The sequence below is a fragment of the Mus caroli genome, chromosome 19 (assembly GCF_900094665.2).
Source record: "Mus caroli chromosome 19, CAROLI_EIJ_v1.1, whole genome shotgun sequence".
NCBI lineage: Eukaryota > Metazoa > Chordata > Mammalia > Rodentia > Muridae > Mus > Mus caroli.
The window spans coordinates 27,074,063-27,098,880 of NC_034588.1; the positions used below are offsets into that span (position 1 = coordinate 27,074,063).

Below are 24,818 nucleotides of genomic sequence, written 5' to 3' on the forward strand. Positions count from 1 at the left end.
AAAGTCTTATATAACCAACAGTTTGCTATTAACTTTTTTATAAAAAGATGGAAATATTGAAATTATATTTTAGTAAGATAAAGACATAAAAATTTTAAAAAGGGAACACCCAGGTGTGGATGTCCTAATGACAAAGCTGGGTTGAACTGACTGCTTGAAGACACTACCTTACACGGTTACCATCCTACATCTCTGTGCCAGGACTGGGTCCGACCCGGAAAAGAGAAGAAGACCACGCTTCCTTTGTATCTTTGTCGTTTCCGGCGCCTGCCTGGCTAGACTTCCTGCTTCAAAGGAAACAGTGTGGGCAGTAGGGTAGGGCTCCATTCTGTCTGCGTACAGACGGAACCATGAGACCTATCAAACCTTTTTCTAAAATTTTGATAGCAAAAGCTGCTGAGCTGAAATGGTGGAGCGCATCATCTCGCAAGGGCAAGCTCTCTGCCGCAGTATGCTCGCGCACTCTGAATTTACTTTGCAGTTAAAATTCATCCGGCATATTCGCTGGCGTTATATAAGATGTGTATCAATTTCAACCACACGTTATTCTCCCAGTGGTGTTGGGGAGACTCACAGTCTTCATGACAGACAAGAGCTCTACTGTCAGGCTGCATCCTGTGTCCCTGGAACACACAGGTTCTCTTTCCAACCCATGACTTTTCTCCCATGAGTCTGTGAATAATAGAGAATAATAGAGAATAACTGCAACCCTCAAGGAATGTGTTTTTTAAAAATTCTGTGTTTTATGTCTGGAAAAATGTCTCATTGGGTAAACCTTCTTTCCACCAAGCCTGCTTAACTGAGCTTGATCCAGAACCCAATCATGGAAGGAGAGAACTGACTTCCACGTGAATGCTGTGACATTCTAGTGTAAACACACACACACACACACACACACACACACACACACACACACACACAATGTAAGGCATTAAAAAAAAAAGTCTTGTTCGGTGATGGTGGTGTACACCTTTAATTCCAGCACTCAGGAGGTAGAGGCAGGGGGATCTCTGAGTTCGAGGTCAGCCTGGCCCACAAATGAGTTTCAGGACAGCCAAGACCACACAGAGAGACCCTACCTCTAAAAATAAAACCAAAACCAAAAATCTCTCTTTAAAAATGCATCTTGAGCTGGGGATGTGCTTGCCTCACCTTTAGGAAATCTGGAGTTCACTTCATAAAGCCGACTGTGGTGAGACATGCCTGAAGTCCCAACACTGGTAGGTACAAGTAGAAGGATTAGAAGTTCCAGACTGTCTTCAACCACATGGCAAGTTCAAGGCCAGGATAGGATATATAAGATCATATCTCAAAAATAAAATTGCTCTAATTTGTCTCCCCTATCTTATGCTCTCAGGTGAATAGTTTTGGATCAACTCAGTGAGTTCCAGACTAGCTGGGGCTATGGAGTGAGACTCTACTTTTAAAAATGCAAAAACAATAGCATAGGCCTGAGGGCTATGGGTCCAAAGGAAAAGAATAAAGCCTTTTGAATGGGTTAGCAACAGTTCCTGCACTTGCTTCAACATTCTCCCTTCAAGGTACACAGTACAGCAGAGAGAGCGATCTTTCTTCTTCACAGTCAGGTTCTAGACTCTATGCATGTACATAGTCCATATACTTTACAAATATGCCCTGACACAGGAGTCATATACTTGTCCCAAGTTCTGAGCCCTGTACCCTACCTTCCCCTAAAACAAACTGCCTGACATTGAGCATTTCTCCAGGCCTCATTACTCTAGCTAGTCCAAGAGAACAGGAACTCCAGCATAACAGTTCCAGTTTGTGATTCAAAGCTTTACCCTTTTGTGAAACCTTTGCTAATTTAAAGTCCCCCCTGTGCTGAACACACACACACACACACACACACACACACACACACACACACACACGAGTACACATGGGCACCCTCAGGTACAAGTGTACACACATTCATTTCTACATACACATATGAGCATGCTTGTACAAGCGACAGGCAGGAAAGTACCTGTGCATACCCATACATACATACAAGCATATGCCCGACAAAACACTACCTTTCCAAAGCCACTAATCTACTCTCAGTACTAATTGTACAACCCATAGACTTTAAACTGAGTTTCCCAAGCTGAATAAGATATTAGCATGATACCATGAATTTGAGAACAGTCAGGGTTACATGAGATTTTCAAATAAGCAAGAAAGAATGAAAACCAAAGAACAATGACAACAGAAGCCTTTAACCAGACCAAAGTCTTACACTGGGCTTTCTTCCTAATTAATCTCTAAGAGAGCAGCAGAAACATCCTTCGTGGTATCTCTGTACAGATCAGCCCTAAGAACAGGGAAGTGGTTGATGTTTTCATTTATACCATCAATAGGCAGAAAATAAACCCCTACGTTTTCTTAAAGGGATCTCTAATTATGTAATTGTAAGCATATAAAAATGTAACATGTGAGCAAACAGTAAATGTTCAGCACATTTTTACACCCCCCCCAACCCCCAGCTGATGAGGTCAACATCCCCTTATTCTCTTCCCTATCCGTACCACCTATTTCTCTATTCGCCAAAATGTAGGCATCTCTCTCAAGCCAAAAGACTGGTCCTCCTCTCAGAAACCCCTTCTTCCCTTCACTCTCTTAGACAGTTCTTTTCAACTACCAGACATCTCCACTGTAGGCACATTTGAGATGTATTTCAAATGCCACACAACTCAAATGGAACTCATTCCATTGTCTTCCCTTTTCACATTCACAAATTCTACAACTTTCAGGAACTGGGTTTCCTAGAACACTCAACAATTTATTCTCCTCACCATCTCTAATTTTTCCAAAATGGACAACAGTTGGCTCTTGGCTAAATTTCAGCCTCTCTCACCTTCCCACAGCTTGCTTTTTTTCCCTAAGGCCTCCTTCAGCACTCTGTTCTATTGTCATTCTAAATACTTAAACACATCAATGCACATTTCAAAAAGCCCAGGTTTCCCCGGGAGGCCTACAAAAGTCTTTGAATGCTAATGTTCACACTTGCCCTTCATTATTTAGTCAACCTCTCTCAGATGTGTAGTGTCTTCTGATGTGTGAAAATGCACTCCCAGGCTTTGCTTAAGCACCCTATCTTCTTTGAATCTTCCCAGTTTATCTAAATTCTCTTAATAACAAAAGCTCTAAAAGACCTTCTTTGTGCTACTAAGGGAGTGGCAGGAAGCTAACATTCCCTCCGGGTTTATATGCACTATTTTACCTGGAGGAAATTGAAGCGGTTTGTTCAAGATCACAGTTAAACAGAAAGACTGCAATTCTCGCGCATCCCAACCCGTGAGTCCAAGACCCAAGGCTTCGGACTGCAGCACACCGTTGGCAGTGCATCACGAAAAACAGCCCAAGACCCTAGCATATCCTTGTAACAACAAATAGTTGCTCCCTTCATGGGTCAGATTAGATGTTCTCAGATGAATCTGTTGCCTCATCAACTAAATGTTTTAATTAGGAAGTTGGCAAGGTGACTTAGAGGCTCTAGGTGCATATATCTATCTCTATATATCTCGAGCTGACAGAGACACACAGTATGTAAGCACATTTCACTCTTCCTGTATTTCCATTTAGGCCGTCTTGACTAATCAATTTGGTTGTTACAAAGTTATCCCTCTTATCCTCATGGGAATGATTAGTACTGACATTACGGATACCGGTGAATGTAAGATATGCGTTTGCTTTGCTTTGTCTCTTAAGTCTTCCATTTTTGGATGGGTCCCCTGAGTGTGTGGGGCCGTATCCCGCCCTGGGATCTCCGGATTTTTGGATCGGAGGTGTACAGTTCTGCAAAGCTAGGATCCCTGCGGCCAAAGGCGCCCTTAGCGCAGAAGGCCCACTCGGTTAGGTCCAGCTCCCGCTCCGGCTACCCATTCGGGAAACGTGGGTGCGAGGCCTCTGCCCTGGGGCCTCCCGGAAGCGGGTTTCCTCGGCGGGAGGGTCGCGCGGGAAGCACGTCCATCAAGCCGACGGGCCCCGGGAGAGGCCGCGTGGCGGGCGCACACCCTGGTGTGAAGTCTCGGGAACGTAGGCTGCGCCCCCATTTCTCGCTCACGCCAGCGCGCAGCACCGCTAGCTATTGTTCGTGGTTTTTGAGACCGTGGAGTCTAGGCCTCAGGAGACTGCGAGGTGACCAACGACAACGGGGGCACAGGGCGAGCTGGCCCGGAGGAGCCTGCCCAGCCCCGCCCTCCTCCGAGTAACGGCTCTGGAGGCCCCGCCCCCTCCCATATTAGCGCCCCCCGGGCTGTGCGTGGGGCGGAGCCCCGCGTGGATCTCGCGAGATCCGGGTTGGCGCCGTGACCTCCATGTGGGAGCTGCATCTCTATAAGTAAACAGTGCGCGCCGCCGAGCCATGGCTCCTTCCTATTTGTGAGGCGCGGGCTGTGCTCGCACCTCGGGCGGGTTCCGGTTTCCTTCCACCGAGGAGGGGCGGGCGGGCGAGCGGTCGCGCGGTCTAAGAGTGTCAGTCCTCGCCCGCACCCGTGTTCGCCGAGCCGCTGCCGCCGAGAACCGGATCCTCCCGTGGAGGCGGCGGGGACCGGGCGGGGCGCGGCGCGGCGCGGCGCGGCGGACCGAGCGCAGGGCCAGACAAAGGGGCTCCGTCCCCTGTCCCTGTGCCGCCGCGATGTGGATCCAGGTCCGCACCATCGACGGCTCCCAGACACGCACCATCGAGGACGTTTCTCGCAAAGCCACCATCGAGGAGCTGCGCGAGCGGGTCTGGGCGCTCTTCGATGTAAGGCCCGAGTGCCAGCGTCTGTTCTACCGGGGCAAGCAGGTGAGGCGCCCCGCGGGGAGCCCGGGCGCGAGCAGCCGGCGTCCCGGGACGAGGCTGGGTGTCCAGGGCTGCGTCCCGCTATGCTCGGGATGGGGCCGCTGGCGGGGCGCGGGATGCGGGGCCCGGAGCTCGGGCCTGCGGCTGTGCCCCCCACCCCCCACCCCACAAGCGCGCCTAGCGGGTCGGAAGGCCGGGGTGCGGGCCGCGGTGTGTAGCGGGGCAGCGGCCACGGACATAGCCTCCGAGGGTCCTGGGGGATCCTCTTCCCGCCTTTGGGGGGGGATCCGGAGCCTGGAAAGGCAACAGGCTCCGGCAGCTATGCCGGGGCGCGGGAGGGACGAGCTGGCTTTATTCGCAGCGCTGTCTCGACTCCTCTAAGGACTTGCTTTTCTTCCGTGTCCCCGGGCTCCTAGATGCGACGTGGAAAGTGAAGCACCTTAACCCTGTTCCCTCACTAGAAGGATTTGAACGCTGAAGATCGGAACAGTGGCAGAATGCGTGCCCCCCCCCCCCTCGTCGTCAGTCTCAGACTGGGGATTTGTTCTATAAAAGATCAGAGATCTCTAAGGAACGATGATTGTAACCTGAAGTCGAGTTTAAGTCTGTTGAATATTGGGACAGATTAGACTTTACCTCTCATCTTTGTATGGTCCCCTAAGTTCGGGCTTTCAACTCAAACCTTTCAGCATAATCAGCTGTAATTAAAAAAAAAGCCAGAAAGTTGTGTTGGGCCACAAGGGTGCTTGTGGGCATCTCCGTTAATTTTAAGTAAGGCTCTGCCTGATGAGGCTAAGACGTTTCCTATCCAGTAAGTCTCAGTCTTATGATTAGACACCCAGACCCATATTGTTTTTCTTGCCTTTGTCTTTAGTCCACTAAAAAAGTTGGCATCCTGCAAGTCAGTTGACCACAGTTTGGCTCCAGTCCTGAGTTTTGAATTAAGTGCAGTTCTCTCTGATTCGATGGAAGTAGCCTATAAGCCACAAAGAGTTTAGAAGGAATATTTTTGTTCCCTTCACAGATTTACAACTTCTCAGACTGGTCAAAATTTTCTAAGTAACAGATTATACAACGGGCAAGAAAAAGCCAGGGTTTTGGTAAAGTGTTTGGAAGGCCTCTGACAGAAAACCTGTAGCACTTTCTGCTCCTGTTGTATCCACTTTTATATTGTTTCTTGAGTGTTTGACCAGTAAAGACTTTACTTGTCTGGAAAGTTAGTTTTTAAACAGTCATACCTATTAAATACTTGGTAGCATTGTGTTGCTGTGTCTCAAGTGGCTGGTATCTTTTCCTTTTGGCTATCAGTGAAAGGTATACAAATAGTAATAATATCGTACATTGACTCCTAGAATAGTTGGCTGACTCCAATACAAGAAATAGAAATGAAAGATGACTTATGAAATAGACTAATAATCAGAAAATGGTTCCTGGTTGGGGGTAGAGAACCCTAGTGGCCGACCCCTCCCCCCATTGTTAGTGATTCACTACTTCTCTCTCCACAGCCCAATAACGAACCATTAAGGATAAAAAAGAGAATTCCAGTGCCAGCCTTTGACTTGAACACCAGACAAGGAAAACCGTTGACTTTCTTGTGAATGATAACTCGCCAGGGCATAGTTCCCATCTCCTTTTGTCTTGATGTTCTCCAGGTGGTGGAGATAGCAAAGCATGTCTTTAGCAGATAGTTAAGTTGGTACCAGAGAGAGGGCTAGCCGTTTCCTGTAAAGTGAGTTTATGTTTAATAGAAAAGAGGTGTTCTTTTTCATATGCTTTATTGTCATAATGTTATAAAACAGGGTGAGGTTTGAAAAGCAGTGCAAGGAAGTCTACGTTTTTTTCTTTCAATGTGTATGGTTGCTTTGCCCACATGATGTCTTTTGTACCATACACATGTCTGGTTGCTACAAAGACGGAAGAGGACTTTAGGGCATCAAACCTCCTGGAACTGGAGTTGGAGACAACTGTGGGCGCTGGGAATCAACCTTGTCCTCTGGAAAAGTAGCCTGCGCTCTTAACCACTGAGCCATCTCTTCAGCTAGACATGATCTTACGTACCACACACCGGGCTTTGATCTTTAACTCTTAGAATGTAGAGCTCCTGAGACTATAAAAGAATTCCAGTTTTCCCTGCCTTCTCTTGTCATCAATATTGGGATAGTCTTAAGTAGAATGTAGATGTGGAATATGAACCATATTGGAAGAAAAACTAAACATTTGACACTCTAAATTCTTTGTTTTCACACGGAATAAAAAAATGAAAGTATTTGTCTATTTTTTTAAAAATGTGTGTTATTTATTTCTATTATATGACTGATAAATGACACAGCTTCAGTGCCTCTACTGTACCCTGAGTTCTGTCAATGACTTCCCCTGGCTTTTTCTGGCCTCTGACACTTCATTTGTTTCCCCTTTGGCTTTTTTTGCATCTTTGGTGCAGCCCTTTCTACTTCCTGGAATTTCTTCCTTAATGCAGTCAATATTCACTAGTGTATTTGACAACGTCGCAACTATTCTCTTTCTTCAGAATTGAAAATCTTGTACCTTGGATGTCTATTATGGCAGCTCTCAGCTATTTTACTTCTATGAGACATTGACGGTCTATAGTTATATACGTCTTTCTAGCTCTCTAAACTTATGATTTGTTAAAGACTGAAGCAAATTTGCATGTTTACAAGATGGATTTTTGCTTATTTTTATATAAAGACTAAATCTGGGTTTAAGATTTGATACTTCAGGACATAGAACAAGATTCAACATCTTTTAGAGTCAGCCAATAATTTTGATTTTAAAGTCAATAATGAGAATACTGCTTTGCATAAATATGTAGTACAAAGTGGCAAGTATGTTTAGGACTTTTCCAGAAAATGTTGGGAATTCTGTCTTAATCATAAATTCATTCAATACTTTAAAATGAAACTCAGGTCAGTAATTCAGATAGCAGTCTTTAAAATCAAACATTTAAAATAACAGTATAAAGATATATTAATTTGATACTTATTTGCTGAAGAATGATGCACGAAAGTACTGAAAGTCACTTTTCTGCAGTTCAGCCATTATGTTTCTAGGAAAGCAGAAAACCTCATAGATACAGGAAACATGGAGCTCATGAGCTACTGGATCTGAGTGAGGGGGTTCTAGGGAGCGTGTTTATTAGCAGTTGTCTGTCATGATGGCATGCAAAGTGCGTAGATTGTGGTTTTGGTCCCGAGGTTTCAGTGGAGTCACTGCTGTGCAGCATGGACTTCTGACAGACAAACATTATCTTTTTAATTTCGAATTCATTTTTTGAAATTGCACATTCAAAAACTTGTCTGGTTTTGTTCAGGGTCCCGTCATCAGTTATGGGGCCCCATGTGGATCCGCAGTCAGCAGTTGAAGAAGCTGGGTTCGAGGCGAGCTCATCCCTTCCTCCCCGCTCCAGAGCATAATTTGCTTGGGATTCTCCTGCCTTGTCATGCTGAGTAAAAGGCTTACCTGGACTTGCTATAGTGCTTCATTTTACTTTAATATCGTGTCTGTCTGTATTTTGGGGAATGGATTACTAGCAGAGTTGGATATTTTATGCTATTTTAGTTTTGTTTTGTTGTTGGTGGTTTTTTTTTGTTTGTTTGTTTGTTTTTTGGTTTTCTGAGACAGGGTTTCTCTATGTAGTCCTGGCTGTCCTGCAACTCACTTTGTAGACCATGCTGGCCTCAAACTCAGAAATCTGCCTGCCTCTGCCTCCCACGTGCTGGGATTAAAGGTGTGTGCCACCACTGCCCGGCTTAGTTTTGATTTTCTACTTTAAACACTTAAAATTTTAAAGAAATTGTCATAATGTTCATTACTTTAGGCTCTTTGGGGTGTTTCTTTGGGCTTGTCAGAGTGAAAGGATGAATGCACATTTTATTCTTTGGGCGCTTCCCTTCCTTCCCAGGGAAGGTTCTGGGCAGGAAGAGTACCTTCTTGCTGCTGTTTTAATTCTTCTTACATTTATGTGTTTGTGTGCTGTGCTGTAACATGTTCGGAAGTCAGAGAACTACTTTCAGGAGTCAGTTCACCATGTGGGTCTTAGGGATGAGACGCAGGTCCTCGGGCTTGGCAGCTCCACCTTTGCTCTCTAATCTCTCTCTCTCTCTCTCTCTCTCTCTCTCTCTCTCTCTCTCTCTCTCTCTCTCTCAAAGCCCTGCCCCTTTATTTGAAACAAGTTTTTAAAATTTAAATATATTTTGAAAATATTCTTCCCCTCCTCCAAGTCCTTCCAGATCCTGACCCCCCTCTTTACCCACCCAACTTTAAGTTCTTTCTCAAAGACCTAATATAACAGCACACCCTCCAGAGTCAAGAAAACAAAATAAAACCACGCCCAAAAAGAACAAAACATAAAAAAAGAAAGAAAGAAAAGAAGACAAAAGCGCATAAAAAGCCTGCTGAGTCCATTATATGTTGTTTAGCCACTTCCAAACACAGGCCTGTCCTGGAGTGGCTGAAATACTCAGTGTTACTCTGAGAAAACTGATATTCCCTCTCACAGCAGTTATAATTGACAGTTCAATTGTTAACCTTTACTCTAATGGCTGGGTTTTCATTCATTCGTTGATTTAAAAAAATAAATAAAATATAGATAAGATAAAGCAAAAACTATCACATCAAAGTCAGACAAGAAGGGAGAGAGTCCAAGGGAGGTAGCAGCCATTAGAGACCCACCCATTCCTGCACTCAGGAATCCTATAACAGCACTAAACTGGAAGCCATAATAATATCCGCAGAGCCTGCAGCAAGCCCTGTGGTGTGTGTGTTGCTTTCAGACTGTTCATGTGAGCTTTGATCATGTTGATTTAGAGGGCTTCCTTTTCTTGGTGCCCCCCCCCTTCCCCCACTGGTTCTAAAACACCTTTTCTGCCTTCTCTTCCACAGGGTTCCCTGAGCGCTGAGGGGAGGGATTTGGTGGAGTCATCCTGTTTAGGGCTAGGTTTCTTATTCTGAGTAATGTCTGTCTATGGGACTATATTTGTTCCATTTGCTACAGGAGGAAACTTCTCTTGTGATAATTAAACAAGGTACTGGCTAATCTATGGTTATTGAAGGATATCATTAGTATTTCTACACTACAGTTTTCCCCCTTATTTTAGACCAGTATTATTTGGTTTTACCCTAGGTCTCTGGGCTATCTAGTTTTAGGTTCTTGGTCACCCAGTGTTGGTTTTTGGTTGTATATAAGGAGTGGCCTTAAGTCAAATTAGATGTTGCTTGTTTATTCCCAGGCATCACCATTGCCCTAGTATATCTTGCAGGCAGTCTATCATTGTTGTTAAAGGGTTTGTGGCTGGGCTGGTGTTTATGTTTTTAATATATTAGCATTCCTATTTACATGAAGGTTTATTTGTTTACTGCCCTGGGGTACTGGCTGTGGTGTGTGTCTGTTGAGGATTGAATTCCTGCAAGCTACTCTGAGCCCCTCAGGTTAAATATGTTAACTAAGCAGTGAGATGTAACTGAGGGCCTGGCCTCTTTGTTCCCAGAAATAACAACTCTGAGACTTACTATTGCATGAATAAATGCCGAAGCCAAAAGCTTTGGCTTATTCCCTGACTGGCTCATACCTTAGCTAGCCCTTTATTCTATCCTAGGTCTATTCTATTCTAGCCACCATGTAGTTGATGACCTCTCCTGTTTTTCATGCTACTGTCTCTGGTTTTGGGGGGCAAATCTCTCATAGGCTTTTTATTGACAGGTGACGCTTCCACACGATAGTAAAGATTTACTCTACAGTGAGATAGATAGTACCTAACTTAATTCCTGAATTTCTTTACTGGGAAGCTTGTAAACTTCTCTATCCCTTCTTTTATTTAGCAAACACGAATACTTAGGATCTGTGGAATTGTGCTAGTTATGGTCTTGGACCCACCTCATAGACCTCACATTAGTGACTTCCTAACTAAAGGGCAGCTGTTTTTCTTTGCCCTTTCTCTGTGGTTGAGTTCTTAGATATGTTCCTATATCACACAATTGTGTTTGGTGATGGCTGTTAGATAAAAGATTAGTGAATGCAACACTTAAGCTAATATTTCTGAAGAAATGGTAGTTTTGATCTTTAAGGAGTTGAATTTTCTTGTTATTATCAGTGAAATAGTCAACTGTTTATACTTTATGAAGAAACAAAATAGAAGATTGGTTTCCTAGGACTGCTGTAACAAAGTACCAAAATGGCTTAAACCCACAGTAATTTATCTCAGTTGTAAAGATTAGAATTCAAGGTGTCATCAGTAGGAACATGCTTTTTGATAGCTAGCTTTAGGGGGATTGTCTCAAGGCTTCTGTTTATGGGAAATAGTGTTTATTAGCTTGTTGTCTTGGCTCCAATTACACGACTTTCTCTTCCATGTGTCTTTTTTCCATTGTTCTCCTGTCCTTTCTGACTCTGTTCATGTTTGTTTTTATCATGACACCAATCAGACTGGATTAGAGGTTCACCTTGTTAACTCATTTTAAATTTGTTACTTTTTAAAGACCCTGTGTCCAAGCTGGATCATATTCTGGGGCATTAGAGGTTAGGACTTGAACATGTGAGTGTGTAGAAGACCCAAGTTAATACATAACAATAAGTCTTGGGTTACATCTAAAGACACTATTTCTAGATAAAATTAGGTCCTGAGGTAGGTACCCCATTCCCTTGGTGTTAGAAATAGAATAGGTTTTACATGTATCAGGTAGGGTCTACTGAGCTACACTCTCAGCCCTTTGAGGTACTATAGAGTAGGACTTCCAGTATACCTGATTATATCTTTTGGGAGGTGGGAGTAATCGTGGTGCTGGGCACAGATTAATTAGTCCAAACCTTCTGGAAATGTGCATGGATTGCAAGATAGTTGATATGTTTTCCTAGATAACTTTGTGACAAAGCTTGCTAATTGCAGATGAATAGAATTAGAGAACCTTAGAGAAATGGAATATATTTCTGATTTGCTTTTCAAAATCTTGCCTTACTTAAAATTATTAATAGTGCTTCAGAAAGATAAAGTGCTTGATGGCCATTATTACATGTGGGTTGTAAAAAAGTTAATAAAAACTCCTTGCTTTCAAAATTTATCTCTCCACTCTTGGGAATTTAGGTACTGTTGACTAAAATAAAATTTGTTAAAAGAGCCTTGGTGTCATATACTTGTAATTAGCACTTGAGACAGGATTGTAGGTTTGAGGCTAGCCTAGGCTATATAGAGAGGCTCTTGAAAGACTAGGAAACAGCAACAAAAAATAATGAGGTTAGATATGGTTTAGAGGGGGTTACTTGGGGGGGGGTAGCTACAGCATGAGATTGCAGCAGCTATGATATGGTTTTTATTTTAATAGCAAGTAGTGTTGCTTTAGTTTGGAGTAGTTCTTCAGAATTTATAGGGGTTCAAAGAAGGATGCTGATATTAAAAGCCATAAAACATTTAGAACCATTTCATGATCATTAAGTTGTAATGTCACTTTTAATAGTTTATCTAGGATATTTGGACAAACTAAACATGTCAGAATATAAGTTTTGAAATAAGTACTTCAATATAGTTTCTATTCCTTTTGTAGTTGGAAAATGGATATACTTTATTTGACTACGACGTTGGACTGAATGATATAATTCAGCTGCTAGTTCGGCCAGACTCCAGTCTTCCTAGCACATCTAAGCAGAATGATGCTCAGGTTAAACCCTCTTCTCATAATCCGCCTAAAGTAAAGAAAACAGCGAGAGGGGGATCTTCCAGTCAGCCATCGACATCAGCTCGCACTTGTCTTATTGACCCTGGCTTTGGACTATATAAGGTATGCTGTCTTCAGACTTACTAGTTGTGAGAATACAAATGTCTGTTTTCTTTGGGATGCTGGGAATTAGCAAGCATTGATTTCCATTAAGTAAAGATTGCAGCTGTTCATATTCGGTCAGGAGTAGTCTTTGAAAATTTACCACGGGCCTGGGGATAGCTTAGCTAGTGAGTGCTTTGCTTACAGATAGGAGACTCTTGGTATAATTCTCAGTGCTACCAGCAAAAAAAAAAAAAAAAAAAAAATGTTGTGGTAGAAAACTATAAATTGTGTATGTTCAGTTTAAAGAAGAATAAAACAAACATACTTGTGTAATTCCACCCAGGTGAGGATGTGGAATGATGCTAGCTAGCGTTTTTTAAGGGTATCACTTGCCTCCCCCACACCCAGTGAAATTACGTACAGTGTATTACAAGTTTTTTCTTACTTCTTATGTATATTTGTCTAAACAATACGTTTTATGTATAGCTAGATCTCTTCATAATGAAGTTCTGGTGTTCTTCAACATTGATGTTTCTGCTGTATATAGTTATGTTGTATTCCTTCACATTATTACATTCTACTTTATTGACATGCTATCATATATCTAGTGTGTATTTGTTAGACGACTGGGTAGTGTTCCACCTTCAGTTTTTACCAGTGCTGGTTAATCAGTATATACCCTGGTACATATATTCTAGAATTTAAAAAAAAATTATTTTTAAAGAAAGGTACTGATTGCTCATTAAAAGTATGCTGTGAAGATTTTCTGTGGTGTCATGGGTCTGTGTGTCTGTCCCTGTGCCCACACTGTTTTAAGCACTGTAGCTCTACGGATTTTTTTGATCCTTCTTTGTTTTTGTTTTTTTGCCATATGGCTTTCTATATAATTGCTATAAAAATTGTTAGAATTATCTTGTATAAAACTACAAATGACTACTGATATTTTAATGAGGATTATCTCTAGATAGCAATTTTTAGAATTAATGTGTTTATGACTTAAATTCATGGACACAGCTCTATCCATTGGTTTATGTCTTTGACATTGTTTAATGGATATTTGACTTATGTCTGATAACTGTATTATTTATACTATTTAAATGGTCATTATTTACTGGTAAATAAAAATTCAGTTGGCTTATCTATTGATTTCTATCCAGAGTTTTTCAAATTCTGTTAGAAATGGAAGGATACTTTGGTTTTATCCTTTCTAGTCCTTGCATTTTCTTGTGGATAAATGGGTACCTAGACCTGTCATTTTCAAAATAAGAAATTGGTTGGTGAAACAAATTAAGAAAATGTAAGCAGAAATAATTTAGACTCTATGGGGAAAATGTAAACATTTGTAAGAATAGAAGTAATCAAGAAATTAATAAAGAGCTTTACTACCAAGAAGTATGAGGCTTTTGTACCAGGTAGCTGTACCGGTAAATTGTTTCAAACCTTTAAGAAATAGGTAATTCTGATGATACATGAATTGACCCACAGCTTAAGGAAAGAAGGAAGCTCTTTCTTGCTTCTTAAATGAAGTGAAACACTATTACTAAACATGACTAGAAGCAATTTGGTATCCTAATACTATTTGAAACACAAGTTTTATTTAACCAGTAGACTTAATGTCTTAAGTGATATCTTGACAACATACGGATTGTCAGAAAGTTAATAGTTAATAGAAAATAGAGATAGTTAATAGAAAATGTAGTATAAATTCAGTATTGTAAAAAATTAAAGAAAATTTACCCTATATTTATAAAATATTTTCTGCATCTAAAAACAAATTTGAGCCCATTCATGATTTTGAGTAAATAAAATAGATAAATATCTTAACCCATACTTGGCATCATTTTCAGTGATGGGGAAAAGCTAGAAACAGCCAGTCAGAAAGCCAGTACTGGGTTGGCATGGCATGTGTACCTGTAGTCCCAGCAAATGGGAGGTGGATGCAGGAAGTCTAAGGTCTTTCTGGATTACCTGAGACAGGCTCATGGGAAAGGAAAGCTAACCAATGCTGCTGTTACTCGCCATCACCCTGGAAGTCCTAGATAACATAATGAAACAGGAAAACAGAATCAACATGAGACCAACGGTAATGTTTATTGGTAAAGTTGGAGGAAATAAATGTTTTAAAACATGAGCTACCAATAAGTTAGTCCTTTCCAAAGCTAATATTGTAATATTAGTAGATTTCTTTTCTATACTTTATTAGTAAGGGAAAACAGTGCCGTGGGTTATCTTCTCTCCCTTTTCTGTCTTCCCTTCTTCCTTGTTCTCTTTAACAAATACTTCTCTTCGTGCATACAGTATAACTTTGCTATTCCAAGTGCTGCAGTCACAGTGACAAACAACTGAGCTGTTTAGTTTATGGGGTGTTCAAAGGAACTACCTCCGTTTTATTCAGAGCACTAAAAGCCAGCTTGCCATTTTGTCTGCACTACCCGTTCATTTCATCTCTTGTAGACATCTTAGTTTGTTTTCTTTGCTAAGAATAGAGCAGTGCAGAGCAGGTAATGTATAGAGAGGCTTATTTTGGCTTATAGCTGTGGTCAAAGGTTAATGAACTGCATCTAGTAATGCCTTTCTTGCTAGTGGTCCCCATGCAACACAAAAAAAGACAGTTTATATGTGGTCTTTCTTGCTCTTAATAAATTAAGCATCCACAATTATTTATGAGAAATGAGTCTTGCCGTGTTGCCCAAACTGTTCTGGAACACCTGGTCTCAATCCTTTTGTTTCAGCTGAGGTAGCTTAGACTATAGACATACCATTTTTGATTGAGTTTCTACATTCTTCACATTTCTCCTTAAGAGGATTGAACTCTTCCTCAATCCTCAGTTGGAGGGGCAAATCTTACCCAAACCACAGCAGTAGGATGCTCTGAGTTTTCCATGGCGTTACTTTTAAAGTGGACTTATTTAGAACAGGTATTAGTTATCTTTTATTGCTTGGGCCCAATGCCTGACAAACCATTTAAAGGAGGAAGGATTTATGTTAACCTATAGTTTCAGGCAGTTCAGTCCATGTTTGTTTGGCTACATGTACCCTGACAGAGTGTCACTGCTGTGGCAGAGGAGCTTACTCTGCAGGGCCTGAGTAAGGTGGGAAATGTGGACCTGATTATATATTATATTATTTATTTATATATCTATTTTATGTATATAGCATATACCGCAAGTGACTTTCTGATTTAAAATTTTCTCAAACCCCTTAAGTTTTACAGTTTAAAGTTTATAGTAAAATTACAAAGAGTGTTCAGGCAGTTTCAATGTACCATACTCACAGTCTCTCCAATTAATGTCTTACAGTATGGCACATTTGTTACAATAAATGAACTACATTTCTTTAGGTTTTACTAAATTCTTTTTTTCCCATTCCAGAACATGAAAACACACACACACACACACACACACACACACACACACACACACGGTATTACATCTCCCGGGATTATGTATTTACTTATTAATTTGAGACTGTTTATCTCTGTAGCCTTTGTTGACCTGAACTTGTCATGTAGAGCAGGCTGGCCAGGAACTCATTCACCTGTCTCTGCTTCCCAAAGGTTGTAGTTAGAGGCTGTGCACCACCATGTCCTGCTAGAATCCTTTTTCTTTCTTTCTTTCTTTCTTTCTTTCTTTCTTTCTTTCTTTCTTTCTTTCTTTCTTTCTTTCCTCCCTCCCTCCCTCCCTCCCTCCTTTCTTTCTTTCTTTCTTTCTTTCTTTCTTTCTTTCTTTCTTTCTTTTTTCTTATTATTTTGAAAGCTGTAAGGTCTGGTCAAGCATTTTTTATAGTTTGTCTCTTTCAGGTTTTTAATCTCTTATTTTTCTCATTGATGGACTAAATTTGTTTTTGAGGCAGACTACAGAGATGAAAAATGATAACTTTTATATCTCATTTAGGGCTGGCACTGTGAACATGCTATTTAAATATAACTTGCATTTTGCATCAGTAGTTTAATTTTGCTGATACTGTTGGCGAACCTTAATCACCTGGCCAAGGTACTGTTCCTCAAGTTTTTCCACTGTTAATTTTTCTTTCCTTTCTTTTTCCATCCTGGGCTCTTTGAGAAGTCACTATGTATAGCCTGTGTTGAAGATAGAAGTTGTGTCCTTCGTTCCATTTGAGGACAGAATATAAAGAACCCTAAACATGGGAGATTTGTCTTTTCTCACCTGTTTATATATTCACTTATTTATAGCAATATGCACTGATACTTAAGATTATTCTAGATTTGGCCAATGGAAGCTTGGAAGGTTTTGGTTTTTGTTTTAAACAACACAAAACCATGGCCCTTGTGTTTCCTTACTATACTGTTGTTTTGATGGTTCTTTCTGTTTCTGGTATTTTAAGATGTTTCAAAGTCACCTGCGTATTTCCTGCTCCAGTACTGAAATGAGTCATTCTCCATAGGACATTGATTTCTTTTCTTCTTTCTCTTTCCTTCTCCTTAGTATGTGTATGAGATTTTGTGGTCATGCCTATATATATATGCATCTGTGTATTAAGGCCAGAAGCAGTATGTTTTTCATTTACTTTCAACCTTATTCAAGACATAATCTCTCACTTAGCCGAGCGTCCAGTGATTGAGTAGGCTTGCTTGCTGCAAGCATACAAGATCTGCCTGTTGCCCTACCTCAAGCACTGTAGTTACAAATGCCTGCCACTGTGCCCTCCTGCTTCTTATGGGCACTGGGGATCTGAACTCAGGTCTTCATGGTTATATGGCTGACACTTTGCTAACTGAGCCATGTCTCCCACCCCATACTGGTTTATTTGATTTGATAGTAGAATGATACTAGAAACAACAGTCTGTGTTATAGGTCTCTCTCTCTCTCTCTCTCTGCGTGGATGCATGTGTGCGTGCATGTTTATGTTACTGTGTTTCTGTGTGTCTCTGTCTATGTGTGGGCCAAAGGTTGAGGTAGGATATTCTGTGCAGTCACAATTTGTCTTTTTAACTCACTGAATTTGGAGTTCACTGACCCAGCCAGTCTGGGATTTATTTGTATCCATACTGTCTCCCCCCTCACTTCTCTACCAATGTCAGGGTTAAATGCATGCACCACTTGCCTGGGTCTTTATATAGGTTTTAGGAATCTGAACTTAGGACCTCATGCTCAGGTACTTTGCCAAGTGAGCCAGTTTATTAAAGGCCCTGAACAGAGCAAGGAACATTTTAAGAAGAATATTTTACATATGTATATAGTCACATTAGGAATTTATGTATATACATATATCTGAATATGTATGTCACTAGTGATGTCTATATTAAACTTTCATTATCTTTTACCTTTTAAACACATTTTTATGTATTTCTATTTTATGAGTAAGGGTGCTTACCTGGCATGCGTGTATGCCATGTGCATGCAGTGTCCCACAAAGGCCAGAGGAGGGCATCAGAAACACTGGCACTGCAGTTACACACTGTTAAACCAGCATATGTGTGTTAGGAACCAAAGCATGGTCCTCTGCAAGAATAGGAGTGCTCTTAACTGTAGAACCATATCCTCTGCTCCTTTCTTACCTGCTTTTTGAGGGGTGGGTAATAGAGACACTGTAGGCTTTTTCGTTCATTTGTATTTCTATTTGTGTCTAACAGGTTGTAATTGAGGCTGGACTTGAGTTGCAGATCCTTGTGTCTCTCCCTCCCAAATGCTGGTGTTACAGATGTGCATTGTCACACTTGGTCAGAAGATGCTACTGATGAAGGCAGTGACAGAATAACTTATTTTCATAGAAGACTAGCAAACTTCTATTTCTCTTTTCCAGACTATCCCAGAAGAACTTCACAGAAAACTAGTTTTCTTGGCAGGGCTCTCTTCTTTTCCATGTTATGGCTGTCAACTAGTTTGTTTGGAGATAGAGTCTTCACTATTTAGTCTAGATTGGCCTTGAACTTGTCATCCTCTTGTTTTTAGCACACCCAAGTTCTAGAGGCTGGTTATACTACCTTGCCTGGCTTTGTTTAATAGTTTATATATTTCATGTTAATATATAATATAGATACTAACTTTCTTAAATTTGTTACTATATGGTCTGGCCATTTAGTACAAAAAGGACTTGCTGTCAAATCTGGTTTCAGATTCTAGTTAAATTGTTGGTTGTATAAACTTAGAAGGGAATTGACTCTTATTTTTTCAATTAGGAACATTGTAGACCTGACACTTAACTCTAAAGAATCTACTATGTTATTCACACTGTAATTTTTAAACGTGTATTTAATTAACTTTATTTGCTGCAGAGGCTAACATGAGTTTGTTTCCATTCTCAGTTTAAAATCAAGTTACTGTTAATGAACCTTTGAAATTTTATCCAATACTTTAGAAGAGCTTATTTCTGGATAGTTAGTTTATTCCGTGAATAATTGTGTATTTAGTGCACAGTCACTTGGGTATTAGTATTAGGGACAGAGAAGTAAACATCATATTCTTTTCTACCTCCTTAGAACTTCTAAGTATTAATTTTGAAGGTAAACTCGAAATACTTGTAAATGCTGCTGGTTTGGGTTAGAGGGGTGGCTTAGCAGGTCAGGGGAGTACTGGCTGGTTTGCAGAGGACCGGTTTGGTTCCCACCTTCCACATAGTGGCTGGCTGGCTCCAATGCCAGGAGCTTGATGCCATCTTCTGGCCTTAGTGAAAACTATATGTACATGGTGCACACAAAAACAAACAAGCAAACCACTCATACCCAGGGAAATAAACTTGGAAAACAAGCTATTGTCTTTATTTCTGAATTACCCCTTTCTTGTAATGAAATTTTGATTAATTAGCATGTAAAAATTTTGTTTTTAAAAACTGGGAAGCATTTGGATTTGGTGGTCTACACTTTTAATTCCAGAGGCAGAGAGAGGGGCAGAGGGGCAGAGAGGCAGCGGCAGGGCAGGTAGATCTCTGTAAAGTTCAAAGTTAGCCTAGTCTACATAAGGAGTTTCTTGATAGTAAGGGTTATATAATGAGACTCTGTCTCCAAATATAAATAAACAAACAAACAAACAATTTAGAATCTTCCCTTTATTTTGAGTTTTGGAGGAATCTATGTCATTTTGTTTTGTAAGGATTTTTTTTTTTTTTTTTTAAGGAGGAGAGGGTGACAGTATTAGAAATGGAACTTAAGACCTTGTGGGTTTTTAGGACTTAATCTACTGCTTTGTGGCTCAGAAACACATCTTTGGGTTTTTTTCCCCTTCTTTTTGACTAAAATATTTGGACAGCAATAGAGCAGGTGAATTTTTAAACTAATTTTAAAGCTGGCATAAAGTTGAGTGGTATGTGACCAGCTGTTCAGCTTTCTTCATGTCACTTTGATGAACTAGTTATTACCAATCCTATTTGAAAACCTGGAGATATTTGAGCAGTAACCAGGCTTATCCATTCCTGTTGTTCATTGTAAGTGTATTGAATCACTGAAACTAGGTCATGAAGTACATTTATTTTCTGAAACTGTGAACTTTTAACACCTACATCAGTGTCTTAGTTTGGGTTTCTGCTGTGAACAGACACCATGACCAAGGCAACTCTTATAAAAACAACATTCAGTTGGGGCTGGCTTACAGGTTCAGAGGTTGAGTCCATTATCCTAAGGCAGGAGCATGGCAGCATCCAGACATCCAGGCAGGTATGGTGTAACAGGAGCCGATTAAACCTTCATCCAAAGGCAAACAGGAAAAGACTGGCTTCCAGGCAACTAGGAAGAGGGTCTTAAAGCCCACGCCCACAGTGACACGCCTGCTCTAAAGCAACACCTCCAAATAGTGCCACTCTCTGGGCCAAACACATTCAAACCACTACAATCGATTAATTCATTTTAGTTTGTGAGTAAGATAACTTTCTGTGATTCAAGTATGCTTTTATCTTTTAAATAGATGTCATTCGGTACAAATGATTTATTTAAAATGTTAAGCATTTAAATTTAGCTGAATGTATAGCAGTTAATTTTTTTGCATGTCATTTTATGTTCACTGGGGAATGGAGGAAAAAGAAATGATCAATAACCTATGTAATGTGTGATATTTTAGTATTTTCTGTCTCCTTTGTTTTTAGTACACTATAGCTTAATAATGACGTGAAGAAAACAGCTTCATGAAATGCTACAAAGTAAATATTTCTAAACACCACCAAATTTTCAAACAGAAGAGCAAACCCCCGTGAATTCTCCATTTTTCTTTTGTTTTTTGTTTTTTCGAGACAGGGTTTCTCTGTATAGCCCTGGCTGTCCTGGAACTCACTTTGTAGACTAGGCTGGCCTCGAACTCAGAAATCCGCCTGCCTCTGCCTCCCAAGTGCTGGGATTAAAGGCGTGCGCCACCACCTCCTGGCTTCTCCATGTTCTTCTTCCTGATTTTACACACGCACACATACATGTATTTGTATGTTTGTGTTTAAAGTGAGATAGCTTGTTTCCTTGGGAAGAACAGTGTTTTCAACTGCTGAGTCTTTTCTCTAACCACAGCTCTATATTCTTTACTTGAAACTATTACTTAAACATCTACAGTAATCTTTTCTGTGGTCTTTATAGAATTTTTTCATTTATTTATTTGTTGACTTTACATATTGATCGCTGCCTCCCCCACAAGTTCCTCCACAGCCCCTCCCAGATTTACCCCTCCCCTTTTCCTCTGAGAAGGAAGAGCCCCTAACCCCCATATCACCCCACGCTGGCATATCAAGTCAGTGCAGGACTAGGAACATCCTCTCCCACTGAGGCCAGACAGAGTAGTCCAGTTAGAGAACAGGATCTACAGGCAGGGAAGAGATGTAGAGACAGTCCCTGCTCCAGTTGTTGGAGGACTTGTATGGAAGACTATACTGCACATCTGCTACATATGTGCAGGGGACCTAAGTCCAGCCCATGGTTGCTCTTTGGTTGGTAATTCAGTCTCTGGGAGCCCCAGGGGTCCAGATTAATTGACTTTGTTGGTCTTCTTGTGGAGTCCCTATCCCCTTCAGGTCCTTCAGAACTTCTCTCAACTCTTTCAAAACACTTCCCAAGCTGTGTCTAATGTTTGACTGTGGGTCTCTGCATCTGTTTCAATTGGCTGTTGTGTGGAGCCTCTCAGGACAGTTGTGCTACACTCCTATCTGTGAGCCTAACAGAGTATCATTAATAGTGACAGGGATTGGTTCTTGACCATGGAATGGGTCTCAAGTTGGGCCAGTCATTGGTTGGCCATCTTTATACAATTTTTAACAACTTACTGACATCTAATCTATTTATATAATCCTAATTTAGCTGTTTATGAGTTTTATGTAAATAGAAGCATATTGCATTTTTAAAATTTGTATTTACAATGAAATACAAAATAAAATGAGTCATGTTTAGAGTTGGAGAAAGCCATGTTCTGAGTTTCACTCTTTATTTAGCTATATGTGTTTTTTGTGTTATACAGGGTGGCAGGTATGTGTGTACATATATATTCATGTAGCTGTGTGCAGGTGCCATGGCACATGTGTGCATGTGTGGAGGCTGGAGGACAACTTCGGGTGTTAGTCTTTCCTTTCTGTCTTGTTTGAGACAGTCTTTTTATTGTTTGCTGTTGTCTAGCCAGGCTGGCTGGCTCACAAGATTCTAGGAATTCTCCTGTCTGTTTCCCCTGTTACCTTAGGAGCACTGGCATTACAGACTGTGCTACTGTGACCAGCTTTTATGTGGGTTCTTGATAATTAAGCTCAGGTCCTCATGCTGGCTCACCAAGTCATCTCCCCAGTCCTTTACTATATGTGTTTTGAGGACAGATCTATTTCACGTCTTCACTTTTTTGGAAAAATGGAAATGATTTTGTATTATAATTACTAAAGGAAATGATTATATAATCAAAACCTGCTAATATTTACTAAGCAAATGATAGAAAATAAGATCCCTGTGTTAAACGAGTCAGCACTAGCTATGCTGATGCTTAGTGAAAAAAGACAGTTTTCAGTTTGTCACATTACAGGCTTACTGAATTGGATTTACTCAATTGTATTGGTAGGTATGGTTTGAAACCGTAAAAATACGAGGCTGGGACAAGATATTTGTTTAAGGTTATACATGTGAAAAGTTCGAATACTAAATTATCCACAGAGCTGTGTTTTCCACAGAACAAAGGACATGTTTAGAAACATGTTTGATAATCCGATCTACTTGGGAGGCAAAGACAGGAGGAATGCAAATTCAAGGCCAATCTGAATTTTCCATCACAGGTTTCAGGCAGCCTGGACAACGTAGTGAGTGGTGTTCTCTCCCTTACCCTCAAAGACGAAGAAAGGAAAGCAGGGAGTAAGGACTGGTCGTTCCAGTCTGTAATCTCAGGTACTCAGGGCTGACTGAGGCTGGGAAATTGGAAGTTCAGGGCCTAGGCACGTAGTGAGGTCTTGTCTTAAAATATTTTAAACAGTTAAAAAAAAAAGTTAATTTTGTAGTTGAAGTCAGTAGTTGCCTAGCATATGTGAGGCCATATGTACAGCACCTAGTATTGCAGAGGCGGGTCCAGAGCATGCGTGATGAACAGCAGTCCTTCTAGTATTGCTATTGGATATTAGCTAAGGCTCAGTTACCTTGCTTCTTATGCTTCAGTTTTTGTACCTTTCTAAATGTGTGTGACCTTTTCTATATGTGAAGATGTGCGTGTGTATGTATATGTACATATATGTGTGTGTATGTATGCTTTTGTGCTTGCTTATTTTCTACTTTTTGAGATAAAAACTCAATGTGTAACCAAGGTGCCTTGCACATTTTGCACCTCAGTATTGAGAGTGTTTGTTTTATACGCACACACCACAATTATGCCAAGTTTACATGTGGCCTTTGTGTATTTTCTTTCAAAAGACAGTTTATTTGTGATCCTTATCCTTTTATTAACGTACATACTCACACCAGCTTTGGTTAGATGAACAAAAACAGTAAGTTTTTTTTTGTTTGTTTTAATTAAGCCTTTTAAGCAAGTCTTTGTCTTGCAAGGTGCAAATGAACATGTATGCCTTTTTTTTTTTTTTTTATGTATGCCTTTTTTAAACCTCATCAGATTACAGGTGTGCACTACTATACTTGTGCATATAGCTATTTTGTTTTTAGATAAAAATTAAGGTCAGAGCCGGGCGTGGTGGTGCACGCCTTTAATCCCAGCACTCGGGAGGCAGAGGCAGGCAGGTGGATTTCTGAGTTCGAGGCCAGCCTGGTCTACAAAGTGAGTTCCAGGACAGCCAGGACTATACAGAGAAACCCTGTCTCGGAAAAAAAAAAAAAAAAAAAAAGGTCAGATTTAATCGCAGGTTCATGTGACTTATCTGCTTCATCACAATCTAGCCCCAAACCATGCTGCTTATTTTTATATACAAATTTACATGTTTTTAAAAATATATGAAGTATATATATTCTTTGATATTTTGACACCCGTAAAGAAACCTTGCTTTCTGGGAGAGACGAGATTGCCTTTCTTATGACTAGTGAATTCCTTATTTTGTTTTATGAATTCCTAGAAATAATACTCTGTCAGAGAGTATGTCTTTAATATACAGCAGGTCAATTCTGAGTCTCACACACTAAATCAGTATTCTTCTGATCATGGCAAGGATGTTCTCTCAGACAACTAGAGACTTTCCCAGTAGCCTGAGGCCCACTGTGACACATTCACACTAGCTAATCTTAGATTGTTTGCCCTGGCCTGGCCTGGCCTGGCCTGGCCCGGCCTGCTTTGCCTTCCTAGGGAAGACAGAGTAAAGGCTCTTGAGCTATGCTTTCCCCTCATTTCTTCTGCCTCTTTAAGTTTGTGTGTTTGTTTTGTTTTTCTCTGTGTATCCCTGGCTATTTTGGACCTTACTATATAGACCAAGCTGACTTCAAGCTCAGAAATCCACCTGCCTCTGTGCTGGAATTAAAGGCATGCATCATCACCACTGCCTAGCTCTTTTGCTACGTGAATTGAATTTTTCTTTAAATAACATTAACATCTCCTTTTTGCATTTTAATTGTATAGATTAAAATCATGTGGGTCTATATAATTTGAACACTTACAGTGATACATTATCTTTTTGTCATGCTGTATCTTCACACTGACTACATCAACTCTTAGGATTGTTCTATCTTAGCCTCTCTTGGGCTGTGTTTATAGGAACACGCTACCAGATGTCCACTCTTCTGACTAATTCTTTCTGTTAATTCCTCCTAAGTTACTTAGAAGGCTACTACCATAGTATCCTGTTTTTATATTAATTTTATGGTTTAGTAGTTTTTGTTCTGAGCTGCCATCAAAACCCAGGTTCTACAAAAGAGTTTCATTTCTTTTTTTTTTTT

The 24,818-nt window shown here is 40.6% G+C and overlaps 1 protein-coding gene across 1 annotated transcript in view; it reads left to right on the plus strand.

The window, feature by feature from the left end:
- The first annotated feature begins 4,297 nt into the window (after window positions 1-4,297).
- The window catches only part of Uhrf2 (ubiquitin like with PHD and ring finger domains 2), a 62,755-nt gene continuing 42,234 nt past the window's right edge, over window positions 4,298-24,818 (plus strand). Inside the window, exons 1-2 of the mRNA XM_021151777.2 lie at window positions 4,298-4,792; window positions 12,341-12,574. Coding sequence (XP_021007436.1) covers window positions 4,640-4,792; window positions 12,341-12,574 — 387 coding nt within the window. The 5' untranslated portion in view covers window positions 4,298-4,639. The remainder of the gene's footprint in view (window positions 4,793-12,340; window positions 12,575-24,818) is intronic.